The 21,788-nt window shown below is 39.9% G+C and overlaps 1 protein-coding gene across 1 annotated transcript; it reads right to left on the bottom strand.

The window, feature by feature from the left end:
* Window positions 1–527: 527 nt before the first annotated feature.
* On the bottom strand, window positions 528–19,982 carry ext2 (exostosin glycosyltransferase 2). The gene is made up of 15 exons (XM_022194735.2): window positions 19,829–19,982; window positions 18,649–18,991; window positions 18,336–18,559; window positions 17,836–17,925; window positions 16,744–16,860; window positions 16,319–16,514; window positions 15,590–15,729; window positions 15,411–15,504; window positions 10,279–10,410; window positions 6,712–6,901; window positions 4,614–4,780; window positions 3,800–3,943; window positions 3,480–3,608; window positions 2,699–2,781; window positions 528–1,845 (listed from the first exon to the last, which is right to left on the bottom strand). Exons 2-15 carry the CDS (start codon window positions 18,961–18,963, stop codon window positions 1,707–1,709), a joined length of 2,160 nt encoding a protein of 719 aa, XP_022050427.1. The 5' UTR covers window positions 18,964–18,991; window positions 19,829–19,982; the 3' UTR covers window positions 528–1,706.
* Between the last annotated feature and the right edge of the window lie 1,806 nt (window positions 19,983–21,788).

Raw genomic sequence — 21,788 nt, 5'->3', positions numbered from 1 at the left:
AGACAACTATTCTGCTATTAGTACTTTGAGATGATTTAAGTCACTCCAATCCTTAAGAAACGCCAAGAAAAGACCAGTTGGCCACTACTAGTGAAGCAGTTGTCTGAGGTTGTTAAAAACCAGTGAATTTGCTCCGTCTTACTGCGTCGCACCACTGCCAAAATATTGTGTCATCCCTGCAGTCACATTCTGAAATCCCCGTGCATTTCAGTGCCTTTGAAGGGACACGAGTGCTGAAATGAGATCGCACAACCCACAAGAGTATCACACTAATTGAAGTTGACAAAAATACGAACTGCGCCCTTTTGAACTGCTGACATTGAACAGGGTGGATTAGGCAGCGTATATTAACAACAGGTGACAGGCTGGAGGGAGCAGTGGATCGGCCATGTCACGGAGGGTCTGCTCTGGACGGTCACACATTAAACTAAAGGCAGATCGAAAAAAAAAAAAGAAGAGGAAAATTACTTCATCTCCTTCCTGCCTCACTCACACTACAATGGAAAAAAAGAATGTTAAAACTCTGACACGTTAGTGTGGTCTTTACTTATTATGTATTACAAAGTCATATATACATTTGGATGCATAAACTCAGTCAAAAATATTGGAAGAATTTCACTGTCCTTGTGAAAACAATAAAAAAAGGCAAATAATAAAAACATCACAAGGCAATGATAGCATTTTGAAGACTGCACTGTTCTTAAAGTTACAGCATAAATACTGGAGCTGGGACAACTAGAGATAAAAAGCACAAAAATAAACACAAGACAGGTAAAACGGAAAAAACAAACAAAAAAACAAAAAAAACAAAGCATCCGCAGCACCTGTTCTGAAAAAATGTGGATACTGGAATTGTCCATCACACGATACAGTGTGTCTTCAAATGAATGGCAAACAATTCATTACTGCTTATGTAGCGGCCAAACACACACAAGGAAAGGCTTGGTCAGGCAGTATAAAATTACAATCCAAGATGTTCCAGTAGCTCAGCATCACTTTGTAAAATCAGCAGTTACTCACTCTAAATATTAGATTTATGGTACCAGCTTTGTCTAATGGTCCAATCTGATTATATGAAACACAACATATTTACTGTACATCATCTGTGTGTGATTAAGCGTTGAATAAAGTCTTAATAGATGTCTGTGAACCATTTACTATATATCATCTAAGTTACATATCTAATATTTTTTTTCTTTTAATATAGTACAGCTAAAAGTATCCATGTCAGCTTTTAAAAGGGGGGGGGGGGGGGGGGGGAGAAGAAAATAAAATTCTAGTTGGAGCATCATAAATTATAACTATCATACAGCACTGCTGCAAAATACAAATATATACACTGTATACGCTGATTCCAGAGCAGCTGGAGCCCAAAGTATCCTGCTCCAAAACAGTGACGGATCACAAGCTTCCAGTCAGTCAGCCCGTCCATCAACCATCAGACCCAGGGCGACCCTCAGCAGTAGTTCAGGTAACATTATCCTATGAACTATAATTGGTAAATGTTGGACAACCTTGAAGCCAAAAAAAACAATTTGCTCTAATCAAACTCAATAAAATCTCCAGGAAGTCACATGAACTGAGAGTGCACGTGGGCATGAACCGCTTTAGTCTGAATACTGACATCTTGATATAAAAGACAATGTTGGTGACAAGTGTTGAAGTGCTGAGGCAGTGAGGAGGCCCAAACATGTGTTACAGGCTGATCAGAGGCTGCCGATGTTGGGGAAGCTCTTGAGCTTCTCTGGAAAGTCGTCTTTATAGAGCACTGGGTCTGCACGGTGTTCCACCACCTTCAGAGGCATTGTTCCGAAAACCGATGCAAACTTGTTGATGCACTCGGATCTACAGGTGAAGACATGATTGTTTACTTCAAAAGCAGGATTAAAAACCTCTTTTTCTGATGATAAATGTATGTACAGTATATGGAGGCTATTTACCTTTGTTGTTACTTGTAATTACTGGCAGATCTTCATTTTCTCTAAATACAATTTGTTTATCATTTCTACATCTTTGACATGTTTTAGATATTTATCTCCAACAGCTTTATTTTCACACTGCTCACAGAACTTGTCTTGGTACAAGTAAAACCTCACTTATATGGTTAACGATATTGGTACAGATAATATTTTACTACTTGTTTTTAAAGGAACAGATTTTTTCAAATTTTGTATCACTGTGTTTTTTTCTTCTGAAAAAAAAACACACCCTTTGCTATACATAACTGTAAATTGGCTAAGAAGAGTAAACAAATATGATTCAGGTAACAGAAAGTGGAAAGATAAGGGAGAGGAAATGCAAATGCACCGCTGTAGATGCACCAGTGTGTCTCAGAGCAAAAGAAACCAACCTTTAAATACAGCATGTCTGTAATTAATAGTATTATTAAAATAGCCTTTCTCAATAAGTTTTGTATTTTTTTGTTAAATGCAATTAAATGCAGTTTGAATCTTTTTTTCAAAACAAATATGGTTATATTCATAAATTTTGAGATTTTTGAAAACCAAAAAATAATTAGCTCAAAAATATTCTATTATTATTAATACAATCAAATCAAGCTAATTTGAGGGAGAGAAACACGAGCTTGATATTTCCAGCTACAGTCAGTTAGCATGCATACGCACACTACACAAATATGTAAACAAACAGATTCTAGTGTGCTAACTTCATCCAAGATTTCCAGAACAAACTGCCATACCTCTCCACCATGTGCGTCTGATCCAGGGACAGTCCATCAATTGCAGTACATTCGGGGCACTTGAACTTTTTCCTGGGGGTCACCTAAACAGAAGCAGAGCAAAGTCACACCAGTAATGTCCGCTCACTTCGCTGGTTTGCTAAACCTCAGCAGCACAGACAGAAGATAACAAACTGTTCAGTTTGATGATATAAGTGTGTCACACCTATATGGAGTTTTGTCAAAGACAGTGTGTAGAAAAATGTCTTCGTTCTCATCCGTGAAGTTAGATGAGATGATGTATGGCTTTTCTGAGTATAACCTTTATCCACACCCGCTCACATGGTAGCACGCAGCATTCTGAAACTGTGAATGTATGTGTTTGCAGAAGAAAGTGAGACAAACACAGAGGAGGGAAGACAGACGGGGCTGGTCAAAGACGGTGAGTGTTTGCTGTAAGAACCTGTTGGAGATACGGTGGGAGGAGGGACCACGGGTGCAGGTGTAGGGAAGTGTGCAGCCTGCGATTTGACGGCAGGATGTGCATGAGTCCCAGTGAGCGTAAGAAAACACACTCAGAGGGGGAGTGCCTGTGAGTGACACCCAGATAAGGGAGGTTAAGGTCGAGCTTTAGCTCAGGGCCCCTGCACCTGGGCAGAGTCAGTGTGGTGGGGAGGGGGAGAGGCAGCGATGTTGAAGGGTGACAGCTGATCAGACCCAGAGATGCTGTTCTGCTATGTTGGGCTGCAGCCTCCCACTGCAAGCCTTAAAACACCCAAACCAGAGTGAGTTATGAACGTACCTTTATCGGGGCTTTGCCTGTGATGTTTGCCACTAGGAAGTTCATCGCAATATCTTCACAGTTCATGTGAGCATCCACCCAGTTCTTGATGTCTCCTGGCATCTTGTATGTGTACAAATAGTTGAAGTACTAGAATAGAAACACATTTAAAACACTGAATAATGTTCGACACAGTGATCTACAACTATGCTAGAATGTGCCTTACGCTTAATTGATGATGTCTACTCTAAAACAACTTCTCTGCATTATTGCTAAGGCAAAGTACAGCCATCAGCTCGAAAGAAACTTCTTTGACAATCAGCCAGCTCTTCTCAGGTCACCTTGTGGTAGAAGGCAGCTCCAGTTAGAACCATGGAGACCTCGTTGGTCCACTCCGACTCATACTTCCACTTCCCCATTTCATGGTCCCAGAGGTGCAGCCGCCCTGGGTAGCCCACCAGCCTGTCTGGGAACTCTCTCCATACCTGGAGGAAATAGCAGGACAGAAGACAGATTGTCTGACACATTCAGCTCGAGTGAAGCAAGCCATTGATGGCTAAAAGATGAATGACTGCAACCAGCTCCTAAAGCTCAGAATGAGTTTTGTTCTTTTATTTCTGAATAAAAATGTCTGATCCTTTATTTCTGAGCCAAAAGTCACCACTCAAAGTCAAATATTGGCCAAAAATATTACAGAACAAAATGCTTTCATACAGAAAACTACTTTCTGAGCAGCTGAATATCTGAACAGGCTGCTAGTGTCAACGGGCTTGGCACCAGGAGTCAATCTAATCCTACCCCTGAAAGTGAGAAACACATTCACCAATCAGACGGACAATTCCTCTATCCTGTCTGTAATGCAGCGTAATCATCTTTAAATTGAACACAATTTTATAAAATGGCTTCTAAATGGATTCAGGTGAGCGTGCCCAGCGAAGTGGAGCTGAGCAGGTATGTGGGAATGGAAAACATGAGCTCCAGACCTGTCATCATTCTTCACACATCAAACACATTCAGCAGAGAGGATGAGACTATAATCCCTCTGAATGACTTTAAACTGTGGGATCAACGTGAAGTGGTTCCCTGCAACACCTGCCATCAGAGGAGGGATGCAGAGGTATGGTCAACATTACGCTTTTTTCTTATTTTTCTCACCTCGTAGCCAAACTGTAGTTCATCCGATGTCAGCATGATGATATCATCATCGATGGCTAGCACAGCTTCTGTCTCGATTTCGTCATAGGGGAAGAAGCGATTACTCAGCTTGTTCTCTTTGGTTCTCACAACTTTCAGAGGGACGCCGATCTTTGGCCAAAGAGACTCTGCCGGGACAAAAAAAAACCACAACTAAAGATTTTGACACACATGCAGCTTCGAAACAATTTACTCAATGAACTGGTTAACAGATAATGCAGTGGTCACATAAAATAAGTTGTATGAAGATGTCAGATTAGAGTCTGGTTAACCATTTTCTGATCTTTCATGGACCACAAATTCAATTAAGTAACAAAACAATAATCAAAAATAGAGCATAATTGTTAGTTGTAGCCCTATAAAACAAACATATATCAACACGTTGTTTCCCTAGAACACACTAATAGCCGGAGAAAATGATATCAGAGTCAGAAGACGTGTGAGGAAGTATGATGTCATTTACCGCTGACAGAGATTTTGAAATCTATCCTGGCAGTGGAAAATGATGCTCTGGAAGTTTAACTTCACTCACTGACTCGTATCGCTACAGTAACCTCAAGCACGTGCAAATCTAACCACACTCCGATTCTTCATGAGGCAGATCAACAAAGTGTTTTCTCAGGGGAGCATTTCAAAGATCTTGGGCAGTGTCCATGGCACAGACTATGGCACAGACAGATCACACAGTCTGTGTCCCCTCATTAATAGAGTAACTGGGGCCTGGCAGCCCATAAGAGGAGTTTCAGGTCTGTTTAACCACGTCTGAGGTCTCCTGTCAAAAGCTATTGTCAGGAAAACTGCTATGTTAAATGCTCAGTTTCGTCTTTCAGCCCCTCTATGTTGCTGTCATTCCTTTTTATTTCCAAAGTTGGAAACAGTAAGAGTGAGGGTATCATTTTTAAAGCACTAGCCCCATCTTGACATGAGTCAGAATGTACAGGGTGTAACATGCTGTGACTTCTTAAACTGTATTCAAAAGCAACAAAATAAAAATGTCATGATCTGAAAAGTAAGCAGTTTTTTTATGCATGTTATTGTAGCTGAGTGGCAGTTCATCTCTGCTGTTCTGTCAGCGCCAAAGATCTAAACACGTACATGCCAAGTCAGAACAATGTGACAGAATTTCACTCATGTCTGTAACAAAACATGGATTTCAGACTCAAAAATATAAAAGCAGTAACGTTAGATTTTGTAGGAAAAAACTTGGCCAGCATGCTCCTAAAAAAACACTGGAGAAAGCAAACATGAGAGCCTGTAAACACATCAGATTCAGACTTGGTGTGAACGGGGGAAGAAATGTGCCTTCATGTTGGCCTGAGCCCCATGAGTGTGACCCGTCAATGGCCCCTTGTTAATTCTTATGGGACACAAAGCTCAAGCCAGGCGCCGCTGATGCCTCTAATGAAAAAGCAACTTACAGCCACGAGGGAGCACTTCAAAGTTCCCTCACTTCTTCATTATATTAGCCAACTCTTACAACAGCAGGACAGATTTAATTCTTGGCTAAAAAATGGTCTTAATCTGAGACAAGCTGTCAGTGGAATAAGGTACGATTAACTGTTTTATACTCAACTGCCACATTAAGGCAAATAATTAGAGTGTATGGAGCAATAAATAACAACTAATTAGAGCTTACTATGACAAATCTCTGATGGATGACATCTAATGCAGTCTTGTAAGACGGCAAGACGGGTAATGACAAAAATTCAAATGAAACGAAGTACTGCTGTTAAGTCAGGACTGGGACCATTTGACTTTTGCATTAAGTCTACTGTATAAGTGTTACAACTTTAACTGTCAACTTGGCAGCTGTTGTGAGGGACGAGGGACTCATTTGTGGGTACAATTTAATAAATCACTTGATGCCACACTACATAATGTTCGTACTGAAATGAAGGTTTGTTGGGGCTGAAATGGTCAGTTGGAGAAGAGCACCAGAGTCTGAGTGACCACACCGCTAGTTTGACTTTTAATAAACAGGCAACTAGACATTTACACAGCTACAATTTCAGAAAGTTTAATGAACTTAATTGAACTTTGGTCAAAAACTCTCACTCACCTTCTGGAGGACTCTTGTTCTGGTTATTCCACACCACCAACAGTTTTGCCAAGCTTGGCACCTTGGAGATTTCTGTGATCACCCGGAAAAGACTCTCAACACGATCGTAGGTTAGTACCACCGCTGTGAACCCTGGAGCCCTTGGTGGTATAAGTGGCAGGAACAGAGGGCTGTTGACACTGGACCACTTCTAGACATGATAGGAAACAAAGAAAACATGAGCTGTTGTGGCTAAAAATCTATTTTTTTATGCTTTATCACTGAATCCTTCTTTAATTTCCAAAGCAAAGCTACCATCAAGCTAGCCTCATGTATTGTGTCAGCCTCATCTGTCATGGTTTCCATGATTTAATGCGCAGTGCTTCACTGGACAGTGAGGTCACCTACAGTAATTTCCAGATGATTTTCTGCTTTTTATAATGGAGAAAGAATCATCCAATAATGACTCTCAGGGGCTAACAGAAGCAGAGCGCCGAGTGCCAAAAGCTTCCAGTCAGAGTGCCAAGTAAACCTGATAGAAGCAGCAGCACGAAAGGACAAGTAAGGTCAGGACGGAGTATGAAAACAAGACAGGTTGGCCACCCTCTTCTGTCTACTGCTCCTGAGATGCTATTATGACAAGCAAAACTCTTGTGGGAAGCAGAAAAATGAGGGTGGGACAGAGAGAAGGAGGGGGTTGAAGTGGGGAACAGTGAAAGAGTTTGCCAGGTTGTGACTTGTGGCCGTCTGTCGTCAGTGTGGAACTTGGCTTTTCTTTCATTGCTCCCTTTTAAAATGGCCTGTAAATCCTTGGAGTCACACTGACTCCAGGTTAGATCAAATGACACTGTTAAAGGAAAGAAGCCACAGGAGAGTTTTCTGACGGTGTGTGTACTTAATGCTAAACTTCAAAAGGTAGAAGCAGTCATTTGGATTAGAGTAACACCAGAAAAAGAAGCATCCAGTATCATCAAGTACAGTCACTACAAGCACGCTCTATTGTAATGCTAGCTAAAATAGGAGCATCATGGTTTACTCCTGATAAACTTCATCAAAAGGACCCAAAAATGTTCCACCCTGGTTACAGTGACAATCAGTCTGAGGAGGGCAAAGAGAGCACATCTAACGCAGTAAATCTGTGGGCTTCTTGAAGTACATATAAACCCTGTGTCTCCTCTGGTCCCAGGTGGCCACAGAGTGATTATGTGGCTCCTTCCACAGCACCAACACACGACTGTCAACAGAGAGACGCTCGCTGCCTTTTACACAACATCAGTCACTCCACCACTAATAAAAATTCACTTTACTGGCAAGTGGAAACTTCCCTGTGGTTGTTCTCACATTGTCATACAAAAAGAGGGGGAAATAATTAAACTAACACATATACGCAGCGAAGATGCACTGAGACAGAATAAACGACGCCGAGACCACTTAAGTCATTTGTCAAACTGAATAAATTAGATGAAAAGAAAGCCACAGCTTGATATGTCGCCAACAGATCTGAAGCACAGAACTTGTGTTTTTTTCTACTTTATATTTGCACTAAAAAGAAGAATTTTATTTGGTTATTTGAACTGTTTAAGTGGTTCTTCACAAACTTAGACATCCTTAAAGGTACAGAGATTAGGAACAAGATAAAATAAGCGGCTCAGTATTCACAGCATGCTTCTAGTTCATCTCTACATTCACACTGAAACATATACAGTCTTGCATTCAACTTTAATCACACATATATAAAAATGACCTGTAATACATCAATATATAATGTTATTAGTACTACTACTTGTATGACTTGCTATTTTATTTATGTAGATGAAGGGACACGGCAGTGGCAGATTAAATCTAATGTTTTGATGAACTGAATTTGCAGCAAAAAATAGAATACATTATTTTTGGCTCTATATCAGCTAATTGGACTGCAGAAGAAAATGACTCTGAGGTTAAAGTGCTGACGCTCAGTTTAAGACTATTTAACGTGTGTGTAACCTTACTGGGTGAACAGTGTAGGACTCTTTAACGATTTTAGCCTTGGGGGTTTTGTCTAATAAATTATGCAGTAAATAGTTAACCAAGTGTGAATGTAAACACCTTCAATGTGCAGCTGAAAGTCAATTCAATCTCATAGCAGTTCTTTCTTTGTCTGCAAATCCTATGTTCAACTCAAACAAAATTGCCCAAAAACGTACAAAGTGTACTGCAACATTTAAAGAAGAGACAGTGATCAATTGTCACAAAAATGTTGTAAACACTGGCAAATTTGAAAGTCTCACAAGCATGCCCCCTACCTAAAAATCCCAAACAAAAAGCAGTTTGTCCCTTCTTCTGAAACCCCCTCTCCAAAGGCACCAGCAGTCCTGGGCAATGTGCTTTCAATTACCACCCTAAAGACTATAGGAGCAGAAGGGGGGGAAATGTCTGCCTGATTTATTTAGTGTTGTGTGCAAGTACTTCTCACCATCCATTCACTGAATCCATCGACACAACACTTCATCTCCCATCTCAGGCAGGAGTGGACAAAGGTCTGTACCCTGACACAATTAACCTCCCCTTGGTCTGGACAAACTTTCAGACCAGAGTAATGCTGATAGATTGGACAGTCTGAAAAAACGTTTTGCCACAAGTAGACAATGTCAAGTGTAACTTTTGACTACAAGCTACCTGCTCAGAGTAGAACAGTCAGCTGTGGTCCAGAGAGAATGGCTGCTTGAACTGTCATTCCTGAGTAACTACACAGGGTTAATAACTACCATCACTAAACACTTTTCAGAGTGCTGCTTGTTTACACACTCATTGCAAGTGCCACCTCTGAAGTCGTAGTTTTGGTGGATCTACTCAAATTGGGATGCTCGCACACATTTGACAGATCTAAATGCATTAGTATGCATCCACACGCATGCTGACATGCACACGCCTCTATCCCACAGGCGGAGGATGGAGGAGACTCCAGATCAGACCAGGATGATTAACAACTCCTGAGAGATGGTCGCCTAGCCAAGATGTCTACAGCCACAAACTCCCACAACCACAGGGATGCTAAACACACACACACTATTCTTCACATCCAGCGTGCTCTTCAAACACAATGACTCAGACATATAGGAACTTATTTTTCACCACAGCGGAGGCATACTCCTAGCGTAGAACTGCTGACACAAACTGGCTGCCTCAGAGCTATCTGGGTGTATACCAAACTGAGAGGCGCTGCTTGTGTGGCGCTTCAGAACGAGGGAAAGCATCGACTGTCAATCTACTACAGAGGCTTCAATTTACAAGGCACAGGAGAATTTGAAAACTTATGTGGCACTGAAGGCGTCTGTTTGGCCAAAACCCGATTCTGTCATTCAGATGTCTAAGATAAAAAGACTTGTAGGAATACAACTGAGCAGCTCAGCATCAGCACAGTAGAGCTTCAGACTGCAATGATTATCTGACTATGCTGGAAGAGGACAGCTTTCAGGGAATAGAGGGAGCAAAAAAAACATAACTGAAAGAAAATAATGGAACATAATGATAACACAATAATCAGTGGCTAAAAGTTACACACCTAAGAAAAATGTACGCTAACAACAAGTGTACACAATTACATACCACCACAGGTGGATTGTTCCACTGCTCATAAGAGCGAGCAGCGTATGGGTAAATGCGGTCATTGATGATTTGGAGCGTTGTCAAGCCAATAGCCTTCATGGAGCTGAAGTAGGCCTCCCAGAACCAGCGGGCCTGTAGACAAAAGGAACACAGCCACTTAAAATAGATCTAAACAGACAAAAAAGTGGAAGAAAGACCAAACACGTTTAGTTTCAACATTCCATTTTTGGTGTGACATTTGAGTCAAACCTTTATCCAACGGCACAGAAATCTTGCAGAAGGGTATACTATTAGATTCACAAAATTAACAGTAAATTATTTCAGCAGAGAAATGTCTCAGGCAAAAATGAATGTGTAACCAGCTCAATAAATCTGCAGATAATCAGAACAGAGGAGTACTGTGGCCAGTGAGTATTTAACAAAATAGACAACAAAGGTACAACATCGCATTTTTGTACTGACAGAACAAAAATGATTATTGTGTCATAATGAAAGCATGTTGGACACAGGTGTAAGAAAATCATTTTATAATTTCTAGAATTACACTAATGCAGACCCCCTATACAGAATAACTGTATTTTTTGTCTTAACTAAAGGCAGTGCCTATGTTACATGGACTACACTACTTGATCTAAACTTGACCAAGATATTTTATTTAGCTGTTGGCATGATATCCCCTTAGAAAAGGTATTTTTGAAATTCTCATTTTTGCTGTAAAGTATGGCCATTGCAGAAGATAACACTAGTGTGATGTCACAACTGTAAAATCTCTTTCTATCTCGGTCCAAGTCTTTAAACACAATCTTGCAGCTGTCTCCAGCCTCTTGTCCTTCAACAACTCTTCTTTTGAAGACCTATGAAATCTCTTCTGTCTGCATCTGTTTTACTTCAGCAGATCTCTGCTTTGAATAGCACACTTTATAAGTGAACTCTTAACTTATATGTTCTATGTTATCACAGTGAATGCTGGAATATTCAATTCCAGCCACATTCATTCTAGATTGATTTCACAGTATTTTTAAAACCAAGATTACAAGCATAAAAACAACATATGTGCATTCAATCTGTGTATTCAAGGTAGTTTATTTAAGCTCTTGGTATTAGGAAAACCTAAGGGACAGCTCAGAGGCAAGAGAACCCTATAAGCGTTAATGAAGCTTCAAACAACACTGTTTTCTGCCAGGAGGCAGCATGCTTACACTAATTACACTCCACTAGTTTCGCCACAGTTTTGAGGTAAAATATGTAAATATTTAAGTGTTTTCATGGACAGCAGACAGGTACCATATATGTCATTTTGTCCTCCTAATGGGATACAACAATCTATATTAGCGGCTAATCTGTGTGCTTTCAGCTAAACAAAGACCTTCTGCTACTTAAATCACAATGTGTGTACTGGACGAAAGACGTAGGATGCACAACAACACAAAAACAGCATGTACTTTTACAGAGGGGCGAGGAGAATCCAAAAAGACTTTCTAATCTCAGGGGGGAATCCCAACAGCCTATAAATCAGCCAGTGATGAAAGTTTCTTTTCCGACCGGGAGGAGGCAGAAAGCAAACCGTGCTGGCCCGAGGGCCCATCCCACCACCCTCCACCCTCTCCCAGCGCCTGCAGGAATTTTTATGGGCAGGGAAGAACAGACGTTATTGCAAAGGAGAAGAGAAAACCTTACTCCATCTCCCAATTGTAGCATTTAGTCTAAGGTCTACACTGTTTGTTCTACTGCTAAAAAAAGATGTGGAGCATTACAAATATGGAAACTCTGACCAACTCAACTCATGAGCTAACTCACATTTATTTCACTGATCAAAAAAATATGTGTAATTAAACTATTAACTTGCTATAAATACTGCTAAATACTGCACAATAAATATAACAATCATCTGAGGTAATGCTTGGTTAAAACCAAAAAATCTTCTCATTTTCTCTCTAGTTTAAAGACCACCTGAGCAGCCCACACTCTTTTGTTAAAAATTGCTTAAAAAAAAAAAGAAGAAAAAAGCAAAAAGAAAGGAAGGTCAAAGTGATGAACAGAAATAGTTCAGCTGACAGGAGTCTCCATCGCTTTGTTTAACTTAGTGGAAGTTGTCAAGTGCTTGACAGATGATTAAACCTATAGAGCAGAATTGGCAGCCACTGAGCTGTGGACAGAACCAGGCGATCATTAGTGTTTTTGACGTAATCAAAACCAGCAGTAAAACCCGAGTGTGTTTCAATTCTGCTCACTGGGAATATTCTTTTGCTTGAGATTTATTAGCGCTTTACTTTTAAGTGTGACCAAAACATTTCCACACATGCGCTCGCACTCATACACTCGCTCTTACACACGTCCACAACTTAATAACAAATAACTGGTGTAAATCGGTCTTTATTAGATTGGCTAAAATAAAACTAGCAGGTATTTTGGTCCACACTACCAAAACTAAACACTGCTGCTTAAACACTGGGCTACATGTGGGATTACACAGCCCTGGTGCAAGCGAGTCCCTTTGCTTCCCAGATTAATGACTGCCTCATTGACATGTTGTAGTTTGTGTGGCTGCAGCACAATGCACAGGCAGACTGTGGGATGGTACAGCTAAACATTTACACTTTTGAGCTCAGATTTAACTTGAGGTTGTGAAGTCCTGATAGCTTGTGCATTTCTGATTGTAAGATAAAAGAATAGGAATTCAGTGGAGGTCCTCAGTTTATAGTTCAAGGAGATCGAATTTGCAACTCCAGATTGGCAAGATTAAGGAGCTGTTATTACATTACTGACTGACCAAGAAGCCACTGACACCTGTCATTATCCTGACAGTTCTGTTCTGTGTGAAGGCATGTATGTATAAAGAGAACAGACTGAAGAAAAGCAGACAGGGTGAGGAAAGCAGAAGGACATTATATATCCTACAGATGAGATGCTGCAAGTATACAGTGCAGACTATAATAAAGGTGTAAAGGCAGGTCGGAATAGCAGAGTCCCAAGACAACAGTGAAAGAAGCGATGAGGAGTAATTTAAACTCCATCTTGGGCAGTAATTCCCTCCTCATATCTTCTATACTCTAATTTGATACTGAAATTGATTAGCCTACGTTAATCTAATAAGGATCTGCAGTGTATGTGTCCAATTTTGAGGGTACAACCCAAACAAAGCTCATGGGAGTCGGTACACAAAAATGGATTCAGTAGCCTCACTTGAGCACTGTTAACATTTAAACAGCTGTTTAGTATGTGGCCTTTTTAAAATGTGGCCTAAATGGATGCTATTACATCATCCCAAATTTGAAAATGAGTTCTGCTGTCTGAACCAAGTCAACTGACTGTTGACAGAAGCTCATCAGTAGTCGACTGCAATCTGACCAGGTCTCTCATAGGACCTGGTCCTTGGGTTAACCAAATGTTCTGTTCCTACAGCATGAATTGAAATTGCAGTCCCACTCATTACATATGCTATGGTGAAAAAAGAAAAAAACCTAACAAAAAATATTAAATTTGTGTGAAATAAAAACACACTTTATCTACCAGAAAGTCATCTTGATGATTAACAATGACAACTGATTTGAGGACTTTCTAATTAAGAAGCTTATATTTATTAGTTTTAGTGATTAGATTTTAGCCTCCCTATAAAACAATCTTTTCCAATTATTCTTCTTTAAAGGTGTTGTTTTTGTGATATCATGGGTATTTCTCTGGCCTCTGACTCACCAAATGAGTAGCTATAATAGATACTGACAAGGCCTTAATCTCGACTAGTAATAAAAAATACACACATTGTCCATTATATGGCATTTCCTTTGAGATAAGCATGCATTGTTCATTCCTATTTTTACATTTGTCAGCATAAGTCAGAGCATATGGGAACACACTGTAGACCCACTATGAAATCAAGTGTTGTTGAGCCCTCTGCTGGCAAAACCAATAACTTACATCAGCTTAAATGCTTTAGGAAGACATCTTTTCTGTCATCTGATAACTGCAAAATTGTATGGCTTATTCTGACTATAATTGCAGTGTTTGTATTTGAGTATAATCAGGATTTTTAATGAATGGAGTCAGACAAATAAGGTGTACAAATAATTCTTTCTCAGAATTTTAAGTACTGATCTTAAATAAGAAATGTACGGAACTGTATGGAAACGCTGCATAGAGAAAAATCAGATTATCATCATATTTCTATTATTAAATACACTATCATTCATAATTTAAGATGCAAAAGAAATCTGATAAAAACTAGAAGGAGTACTGGATGACGTTTATCAATAATATTAAACATGACCAGCAGGACAACTCACTGTAACTACTGAAGCGTGCTTTTTACAGTCAGACCTTTCGCCAACAAAAAACAAAAAAACAACAAAAACGGTTCTGCATAAAGGGATGACATTAGTTTTATAAAGTTCATAGTGAATTAATTCTGCATAAAAATGTCTCACACAAAAATAATTTTGCAACTAGCTCAATCCATCTACAGATAATCAGAACAGAGGAGTACTATGACCAGTGAATAACAGATCTATGCTACCTAGCTAGCTGTGAGCTGTCCTCAGCAGTAAACCCCCCTGCCAAACCCACAATGTGACAGGCAAGCCATGTTTTTGAGCTTGTCTGGTGTAATCCAACCCCAAGCCCATCTCTGAGCCCTTGGCCTGAAATGTCTGTTTGGCCAGTATAATTGGTAAATGGACTAGAGTTGATACAAGGGAATGAGGAGCAGCTGAACTGATGCACTTCTCTCATGGCTGCTTTCACTTTTGTTTATTGTGGCTCAATGCAGATATCAAATGGAAAGAGAGCGAGCCGTCTTCCGTGCATTTCACTGCAGCTAAAATCAACACAGTTGAGTCTTCTGAAAGCCTTTTAAAATCTAAACTGAGCAATGGAGGAAACTCAGATGTACAAAAAGTAAGGTTGGCATCCAAATTTCTGTCTTTTGCACATCATACAAAATTTGTTTTGGCTTGACTGGTTGGTTGGCTGGTTTGGGAACAGGCAGACATCGTAGACATGACATGCAAGAGCTCCAAACTCAGTGACAGCACCTCTGACCACCACGTCAATCTCAAACTTCAACAAACGTAGAGCACTTAGGTTTTGCATGAGTTTGCAGAATTATTTTCTGTTTAGTTACACACTGTGACTGTTACCTGTCTTTGCATTTCTTCAACTTGTCTGTGAGGAATACTCTTTAGGATGGTGTACATCTCTGACAGTTTCTCCTCTGGAATAACCACAGATGCCCTGTGGTGAAACAGAAACATTTAATCAGTAAACTGACAATGACAGGCTACCATTTATTTATTTTTCCACTAAGACTTAGGCAGACCTTTTCCAGTCAAGTACTTCAGAGAATGGCAGAATGTAGGAGTCAGCCAGGATGACGGGAACACAGCCAGCCTGCAGCACATCACTGAGGGCGGCCTGACCCAGACGTGCCCCTCGCAACACCACACAGAATGAAGACTCCTGTAGAGGCATTTTGGGAGCAAACAATCAATCAGACATGTGAAATCGTACCAAGTAAAACTGGACTCTACTGAAAAGTTTTCATTTGGGTCACAAGACAGTGAATTAGTTCTCATTTTGGTTCCTGGGGTTTAATTTGTTTTGCAAAAAGTCCCTTCTCGCAGGAAGATATTTATTAAATTCCCAAGAATTATCAATTTTTAGAACCTACAGTGCTTATCATTCTTCAAATGTAAAATATAAGCAACTCAACTGTTCAAATATGTACAAAGAATTCATCTTTTTATTGCACAACAACTACGATTGTTTGTGATATCAGTATAAGGACTTGGGATAGGTATTTGTGCCAATTTATTAAAAAAAATAATTCAGCAACTGGATTTTAAGGGAGTGTATTTAACAAGCATAGTTTCCTATTACCTCTTGCACTTCCTAGCTACTAGATCCTTGCTTGTGTTGCACCTACTCTCAGATGTACATCGCTTTGGATAAAAGCGTCAGTTAAAGGAAACCATACAATTGTAGGATAGAATACCTCGATGGTCTTTATCTTTATAATAGGCTGTCATGCTGCAGCTGTGCTTCTCACCTGCAGGATCTGTGGGTAGTCATACACCTGCCCTTTGTAGCATCGTTTTCGTGCTGAGGCAGCACCCTGGGAGAGGTTGCTACACTTGTCCAGTAGGAGTAGCGCTTCTCCATTTTCTTCCTTCAAGCGCTCCAGTTCAGCACGATACTCTCGGTGAATGGCAGTTTGAGAAGACAGGATAAAGTAGCGCCGCGGCCTAGGTGTATAGAGACGCAACTGTTTATCAACTAACATTTTATACGGTTGACTATAAACAATTCCCTAATCAAGACTCGTCTAAGGAATGTTGATAAACCAAAATTAGTTGTATTTTATTTAGTGGACCATCATTAATACTGAAAACTGTACATGGAGAAGCTTAAAGTCACTAATTTGGTCATGACGTAATACTCAAACAATAATGAGAGTTAATGTGCGACACTCACCCAGGCTGTTTCTCAGGAAGCTCAACATCTGCAGAAAGGGGACTGTAAACTGGGATGCTGACGTCATAACCCTGTCTGTACGTCCATGTAGAGAAACCACCTCCAGCCAGCAGCGCCCTGACACAAACAAACTTGGACGGTAGCAATGCGTCTAAACATGAACTACATGAACATCATTTTAAAAACAAATTCATCAAGTCATTCTTTTTCTTCATGTAAGCATTTCACCTATCATCAATGCTAATGTGAGATATGAAGTTACATCAAGTGACCTGGTTAATAGATCCCACATAGTCCACAAGGTGATGAAATGCATTTTGTATTCTGGTCTATTCTCAGGCAATGGGAATACAAAGTGGAAACACACCACCACACACACCTGGTTCTGATGGGGCTCCATGCCAAATGGACTCCAGCTGGATGAGCCCAGGAAATTCCTTACAGCTAAAGATAGTGTTCATAGTCTCAAGTCTGTGCGTTCATAAACCCAACCTCTTCCATCCTTAACAATCACTGAAGCCCACAGGACATCTTGACACACATGGCTCTCAGCTGGTAAATACAACCAGATTTGAAACACCATCTCAAAGACCCTGGAAGGTATTTAATCTCCTACCTGCTTGTAAATAGGTCTTTCATCTTCATCAAATGATCACCTCTAACACCTTGCGAATGACTGCAGGTGTGGAAAATGCTACTCAAAGTTGCAAGATCCATTCGTGCATGAAATTAAACTTCATTTGTCCCAAAAAGGAATACATGTAAACCCAAAAACATTTATCCTTCCTATTTGTTCCTACAAGTGGCAAGTTGCTGCTTGAAAACACAAGTCTTCACAACATGCTTGTATCTGGTCTTGTGTTATGCAAATGTATTAATTGACCACAGTAATTTCTCAGCTGACAATACTTTAGCTCTGATCTAAATACGAGCAGTCTCTCAACTACAAGCAGGTAGCAATGTAATCAGTTAAACTGTAATTTTTTTTAACAAACAGTACTAAAATGGTGTGGAATTAAATTATTCTCAGCAATTTTTGATTTCACAGTGACTCAGAATATAATGAATCCATTAGGTTTTTAGTGTAGCTACCTGTCTCTGGGCACATCCAAGGCAGTATTGTAATCAGGAGGGCCTCCAGGTAACATGTTGAACAGCAGATGATTCATCCCTTTGTCCCATCTAACAAAACATAAACAAAATAAGTGCTGGAATAACACATTCATTAAAAAGCTATTTAAAAAAACAGAATATTAAACAACCACAGCTGGGCTAATTACCTGCATACACATTTGTTTATCAGTTGCATGGAATAATATTGGCCAAATAAAGACAAATTTTGTCATATCTTTGAGTTCCTGTGGCATTTCTATCTTATGTTGGCACTAGCCAATTTTTCTGACACGGACTATTCACTATATAATATTCACTATCCAAAAAAATATTGGTTAGTTTCAAACCTGCACATTATATAGTATGTAAAGAGCCCATATCTTAAGCCTTTTGAGATTAAAACGTTTAAAAAGGAAAAAAGTGAAAGAGCAGTTAAATTCTATAACATGAAAAAGATAGAGTCTACTGAAAACATTTACCTGGGTAGCATTGCTAGAGCCTGGGCAGTCTCTCTGATCCGCAGGGAGTTCTGATTCAGCACATCAATAGAGGGGATAAAAAGACAAGCCCTGGTGACGTCATCGGTGTAAAAGTCACTGTCCGAGATGGCACTGAGCAGGTCGTTATATTCTCGAGACAGTCCAGTGCTGCTGATGGGAACGCCTAATTCATCCACAAACCTCTGTAGAGGGTAGATGTAGACCTACAAAGAAGGTATTTTTAGTGGAATAGAATAGCAGGTCATAATTTCATTTGTAAAAAACTAGAGCTCAGTGACGTGGGGGTTGTTACCTTTATTCTGTTCTTAGGATTGTAGCCACATCTGTACACATCAAAACACGTGTGCATGCGACAGCTGAGGTCGCCCCTCTCAGGGATGGGACTGGAGACAGGCAGTCTGATCAAAGGAGCGTCATGGACACTGCGTTTATCCAGGGTCCAGTCAGCTGTCGACTCAATGGAGTGAGGCCAGAACTGAAACATCCCAGTGGCGATTAGCCCCAGCAGCACCACAGAGAAGAGAGTGATGTAGTAGATGCGGTGCTTGGTTTTCATCCGTGGGATAAGAGCCGGGCCCCGGGAGCTGTATTTCCCCGAGGTATACATGTCTGACACCTCTCTGTCCAACCGGCCGCTGCAGAGATAGGCATCTAATCAATAATGACTTCATGTAATATTTAGACAGTAGGAAGTACAGTTTACCAGCAGAACTTTTAACCCTTTATTGTACACTTAGACAGCCCAGATCAGAGAATCAGTTTCTGTTAAAAGTCCTACAGTCCAGGTTTAAAACAAAGGTGGAATGAGCTTCTACTGCTTAAGCTCCAACCTTGCTGGAAAAACTGGAAAAACAGTTCTCTGAGTCCCATTTTAAAAAAAGGTTTAAAATCCCATCTGTGCAGACAAGAATGTGTATAACACTGTATCTCGTTCTAATGATTTCCTGTTTTTAAAGCATCATTGACTTTACTAATGTTTTACTGTCCCATTCTGATGTTATATTGTTGCTTTCTAAATATATGCAATTCATCGTTTAAGCTCAGTTTTTAAAGGTGAAACAGAAATAAATATTACCATTATTATAATCCTTGTTTAAGAGGTTAAACCCGTAGCCTGTAATATTATTGAACATAACCAGTAGTCAATACTCTGAATTTAATGCTTAACTATAGACAACACGTAGCTAGAAAACGTACGTTTTAATAATAAATGCTGCCATGCCAGTAATACCGGGCCAAAATATAGACCATAACCCGAGAAAAATAACCTTATAAAGCTAAACTAATTAAAATTTTCAACACTACAGTGTCAAGAAGTAAGAAACTGAAACCAGCTAACGTAAACTAAGAGTTAGCTAAACCAACTGTGTAAACATTCATGCTAAGTTGTCCCACTAACGTTATTACAACACAGTAAGAACAAAAGACAAAAGAACATTTTTCATAACAATATAGGTGTCTGTTGTACGTACCCAGACGTTTAACGGAACCGGCAGTTTAGTCTTAATTCATGGCAACAATTAGAAAGGAGGCTACACTTTGAAATACAACGTCAATGCTAACCCAGCTTCAAGCTAACGTGAGCACCGCCAGCGGAAGTCCTTCTTCTTCTTCGCTTTCTTTGTGTATGTTTGTGACTGGAGTATCGTACTGTGCTTCCCTCCAGTGGCAATGGTGGTATATCGACACGTTTACAGCTGGTAACAGCCTCTGCCATAGACAAGAAAAGGGTCTTAGGGTAGTGTGTGTCTGGCCTTATCATATTGCTGGACCTTGAATTTGGACAGTGCTCCTTCTCCATTCGTTTGTAGTCTTTCTTTCCTGACCACTTGAGCCAGTCATTGGTCATTCTTCTTCTTCTTGGTCTTGCAAATGTTGGAACTGGATTTTAAAAAATGGCTCTGACATGCTGATGTCCATCCCAGCACTACAAAACAGAATTTTTTAATATGAATATACATATGTAAGCTTTTTTTTTTTTTTTTTACTGTTTACTTGTCAGTCATCTGTAGGATTATCAACTGGTTGGAACAAATGCTTTTTCTGTAATGTGCCATGGGATGCCTTTTAAGAAAAGACACTCTCTGGTGCTGTAGTTTCAGGATCCCTTGTGATTGGCAATTTGACATAGTTAGAGCAGCATCTAAATATTTATGATAGTAAAACAGGCCCACTGATTCTAAATTAATTGAAAATAATCAAACATAAAAGCAACAAGTTTCTATTGATTATAATGACTCTTGATGTAAGATTTCCACCAGTGGCTTCTTTCCCTGCCAGACAATAGTTTTATAGTGACAAAGTAGTCTGTTATGACTTTTATCCAATAAATTGCTCATTAAAGCACAGACATATTATATTCTATACGCTTTTTTTTTTAAGAAAGCCGACATTGTTCTTAAAGGGGTATCTTCAGCTGGTTTAAACTATTTTTGGAAATACAAATCCTGTACACTTAGGCAGAAAAAAAAAACTTTACTCAAAAAACATTACCTTAGTTTTAGATCTTCAGAACTCATGCTGAGAAATTATTGCTCCTTTGAAAGGACAAGGCTGGTCTATACATCCATCCGTTAGCCTAGCTGACTTATGGTAAAGGCAGGATACCCCTTGGACAGGTCACCAGTCTATCACAGAGAGAGACAGACAACCAGGCACATTCACATTTAGAATCACTAATTAATTAATGTCAGCATGTCTTTGGACTGTAGGAGGAAACTGGAGAACCCGGTGAAAACCCACGCTGCAGAGGGAGAACACGCAAAGTCCACACAGAAAGATCCCTGGCTGAGATTTGAACAGAGGACCTTCTAGCTGTGAGGCGACAGTACAGACAACTGCACCAAAGCGTTATGAATCAACTAAGTAAATGTATGGAATGAAGAGGTTTTGCTTTGTGAGGAAGGCCTGTTTAACAAGAAAAAATTGCTTTAGTTGAATTACAGTACTGTGATCTAAAGAAATATATGCCAAAAATTGTCCCACCTTATCTGGAAATAGTGCAACTATTGTTGTTACTGCCCCTACAACAAGTACTTCCATTAGCAGTGTGTCTGTGCTAATGTTGTATCAATTATTCATTTGAATACTGCAGTTGATCTCACAGCCTGTCGGTACACACCTTTACGACCTGCCTCACAGCTGAACTCCCACTCTGATACTTGATCTTCTCAGTACTGGGCCTGTTCCAAAACCCACATTTGTGGTTCTGAGCACTTCACTCTGTGTTCATAAGTCTACAGTTACTGTGTCCCACATTGGAGAATCCCACATTGGAGAAATGCCAACATACAACATAACTAACGTACGCTTAGTTGATGCTCACTCTACATTGGGGAAATACTCAGAAATGCGTCACACAAGTAGGCACTTGGCCACTCACAAATAGAGCAAGTATGGGTATTAGGATTGCACTCTAGAATATATTAGGTA

The sequence above is a fragment of the Acanthochromis polyacanthus genome, chromosome 2, assembly GCF_021347895.1.
Source record: "Acanthochromis polyacanthus isolate Apoly-LR-REF ecotype Palm Island chromosome 2, KAUST_Apoly_ChrSc, whole genome shotgun sequence".
Lineage (NCBI taxonomy): Eukaryota > Metazoa > Chordata > Actinopteri > Pomacentridae > Acanthochromis > Acanthochromis polyacanthus.
This window is presented reverse-complemented; position numbering and strand designations above follow the sequence as displayed.